The 3,587-nt window shown below is 39.8% G+C and overlaps 1 protein-coding gene across 1 annotated transcript; it reads left to right on the forward strand.

Annotated features, from left to right (window-relative positions):
- LOC109221344 lies at positions 790-3,122 on the forward strand. The gene is made up of 5 exons (XM_019385823.1): positions 790-1,342; positions 2,490-2,545; positions 2,658-2,819; positions 2,940-2,951; positions 3,063-3,122. The coding sequence occupies exons 1-5, from the start codon at positions 790-792 to the stop codon at positions 3,120-3,122; spliced, it is 843 nt and encodes a 280-aa protein (XP_019241368.1).

A 3,587-nucleotide genomic window follows, 5' to 3' on the forward strand; every position in this document is an offset into this window, starting at 1 on the left:
AAAGGGAAAGGCAACACAATCTACCCAAAGGGCAAAAGAAAGGTTCGAAACAGATTGATAGAGGATGAACACTTGTTATGGACCAGACATGTTTAACATGGTAGCTCTTAAGCCGCAATATCAGGGAACTCTATCAGTAGCTACAATACGGGGAATGAGGTGAGTTACTCATCGAGGATGGAATCAGGTGAACTAAGTCTTACACGTAAGAGTCAAAACAAAAGTCGTTGTTGAAGAATTGAGGAGGATCTCAAGTTTCAGAGAATGCCCTGTTCGGGCAGTGACTCTTCTTGAATTGTATATATAAAGGGTGTTGATATGTGCTTTGGGAGGTGTTTAATAGTAAATAGGGATCGTGAGAATGTTCACAAGGGAAGTAGAGCAGTTTCTTAAATTTTATAAGGCACATAAGGGGAGAAGAGGTTGGCTAAGAAAAGTCTGAGCACAATGTTACCTACATTTGATGCAATGTCGTGTAGGTTGATGTTATCAGGGTATGTGCGCAAGCTAGCAGATGTTATTCATTTTAATAGAATGTCCTATGACAAAATTCATTTAGTAATGTCTTTTGTTGAGAATTTGGAAGAGCGAGTTGCAAGTATATACATAAGATTGTAACCATATCAGGGAAATTATTATAGAACTCAATTCCTAGGAGGTCTTATGTAAGAGAAATGTGATAAAGATGTTCCGCTAATGGTGCAACATGGTAAGGTGATAGTTTATGCCTCTAGACAACTCAAGTATCATGAAAAGAACTATGTATCACATGACATAGAACTTGCAGTAATGGTATTTGCATTAAAAATTTGGCGCCATTGTCGGTATGGGGTCCATGTGGGTATAGTCAGGGACCATAAGAGCCTTCAATATATTTTCAAACATAAGGAATTTAATTTGAGGAAGAGAAGATGGCTGGAGTTACTCAAAGATTACGACATCGATATTCTATATCACCAGGGAAAAGCCAATGTCGTGGCAGATGCTCTTAGCCGGAAATCTAGTTTGGCTCACTTGGAGGCACATCAAAGGCCGTTGGCCAAGGAGGTTCATCGGTTGGCTAGCTTGGGAGTTCGTCTTGCGGACTCTAGTGAAGGCAGGGCAATTGTGCAAAATAGGGCTGATTCATTGCTTGTGGTGGAGGTCAAAGAGAAGCAATACGACAATCCATTGTTGGTACAGGGTAAGGAGGGGATTCATAGACATAAGACCACAACTTTTTCTCTTGGCATGGATGATGGTACACTACGGTACCAAGGAAGACTATGTGCTCCAAATATAGACGGTCTTCGGGAAAGAATCACGGCTGAAGCTCACACTTCTAGTTATTCTGTAAACCCAGGTTCTACAAAAATATATCATGATCTCAAGAAAGTCTACTGGTGGAACGATATGAAGAGGAATGTAGCGGACTTTGTGGCAAAATGTCCGAATTGTCAGCAAGTAAAGGCCGAACATCAAAGACCTGGTGGGTTGGCACAAAACATAGAAATTCCAATGTGGAAGTGGGAAATGATTAATATGGACTTTGTGGTAGGACTACCACGCACTCCTTGCAAGTTTGAATCAATTTGAGTAATTGTGGGCCGACTCACAAAATCAACACACTTCTTGCCAGTTAAATCTACCGACACAGTGGAACAGTATGCTCAATTGTATATTAAGGAAATAGTCAGGTTGTATGGCACTCCAGTTTCTATCATCTCTGATCGTGAGGCACAGTTCAGGGCTAATTTTTAGAAGAAATTTCAGCAAGGTTTGGAAAAATGTCCAAATTGCCAGCAAGTGAAGGCCGAATATCAAAGGCCCGATGGGTTGGCACAGAACATAGAAATTCCAATGTGGAAGTAGGAAATGATTAACATGGACTTTGTGGTGGGACTACCGCGCACTCCGCGCAAGCTTGACTCAATTTGGGTGATTGTGGATCGACTCACGAAAGTTAAATCTACTGATATAGTAGAACAGTATGCTCAGTTTATATCAAGGAAATAATCAGGTTGCATGGCACTCTAGTTTGTATCATTTCTGATCAAGGGACACAGTTCACAACTAATTTTTGGAAGAAATTTCAGCAAGGTTTGGGTACTCAGGTGAATCTTAGTACAACCTTTCATCCACAGACCGACGGGCAGGCAGAGCGGACTATTCAGACGCTAGAGAATATGTTGCGAGCTTGTGTTCTTGACTTCAAGGGTAGCTGGGATGACCCTTTGCCACTCTTAGAATTTGCTTACAACAACATCTATCATCCTAGTATTCATATGGCACCATTTGAGGTGTTATATGGTAGGAGATGTAGATCTCCAATTGGGTGGTTCGAGATTGGGGAAGCTGAATTGATAGGACCAGACCTCGTACATCAGGCTATGGAAAAGGTTAAGATCATTAACGAGAGGTTGAAAACGGCTCAGAGTCATCAAAAGTCCTACTCGGACGTTCGTCATAGAGATTTGGAGTTCAAAGAAGATGATTGGGTATTCTTGAAGGTCTCCCCAATGAAAGGTATAATGCGGTTTGGAAAGAACGGGAAATTAAGTCCGAGGTATGTCGGACCGTACAGAATCATTCAACGGATTGGTCAGGTGACGTACAAGCTTGAGCTACCACCTGAGATGTCATTAGTGCACCCGGTATTTCATGTATCTATGTTGAAGAAAGTAGTCAGAAATTCGTCGCTTATCGTACCAGTTGAGACTATTGAGGCTAATGAAGAACTGTCGTATGAAGAAATTCCAGTTGCCATTCTTGATAGGCAAGTCCGGAAGTTGAGGAATAAAGAAATTGTCTCCGTGAAAGTGCTATGGCGAAACCAGCAGGTTGAAGAGGCTACTTGGGAGGTAGAGGAAGAGATGAAGAAGAAGTATCCTTATTTGTTTGAATAGCTATGTAATCTTTCTATGAAATTGTCACCTATGAATTTTGTATCAATTGTACAGGTGATGTTAAAGGTGTTCGTTTCTAGTTATATGTTGTTTAACGGTTGGTGTTGTTTTGGTGTTATGTTATGTCATTGGATTGTGTATATGTTGTTAGAATGTATTTCTGGGGTTCTCTGGCAGGTGGATAGGCCCAATTACAAGGGAAACTCTACCGAAATTTCTGGAAAATTTGAGAGATAGTCAAAATTTTGGGAGCTTGAGGTGTGTGAGAAAAGAGTTAAGTTATGTTCCGTGTTGGAGGCAAACTTCTCATTCGAGGACGAATGATCCTAAGTGGGGGAGAACGTACCACCCCGAAAAATTTTGAAGTATTTAAGCGCTATTAAGAAAGTTGATGTGTGCTAATTATATTATTTTGTGTGAATTCAAGGACTATTAATATGATGGATATCAATTGGATATGATAATAAGTGTACGAGGCATATTATAAGTGATGTGATGTCTAAGGAGAGGCCTAAGTCTAAGCCAAGTTTGAAAGTTACATGATAGACTAAAATTCCAAATGAGTACGCACAAGACCAAATTTTGGACGAGAATATATATATATATATATATATATATATATATATATATATATATATATATATATATGTTATGTGATGAACAAACTATCAAATTAAAGACTTCGAATCTAGTTTCTAAAGC

Source organism: Nicotiana attenuata, chromosome 2, assembly GCF_001879085.1.
Source record: "Nicotiana attenuata strain UT chromosome 2, NIATTr2, whole genome shotgun sequence".
NCBI classification, from domain to species: Eukaryota; Viridiplantae; Streptophyta; class Magnoliopsida; order Solanales; family Solanaceae; genus Nicotiana; species Nicotiana attenuata.

Bases quoted from the DNA above. Each gene is read 5' to 3' on its own strand.
- LOC109221344 (XM_019385823.1), top strand. From the start codon at position 790: ATGGTATTTGCATTAAAAATTTGGCGCCATTGTCGGTATGGGGTCCAT. The intron at 1,343-2,489 runs GTTCTACAAAAA...GTATTCTTGAAG, and splicing joins TAGTTATTCTGTAAACCCAG to GTCTCCCCAATGAAAGGTAT. The intron at 2,546-2,657 runs GTATGTCGGACC...TCTATGTTGAAG, and splicing joins AACGGGAAATTAAGTCCGAG to AAAGTAGTCAGAAATTCGTC.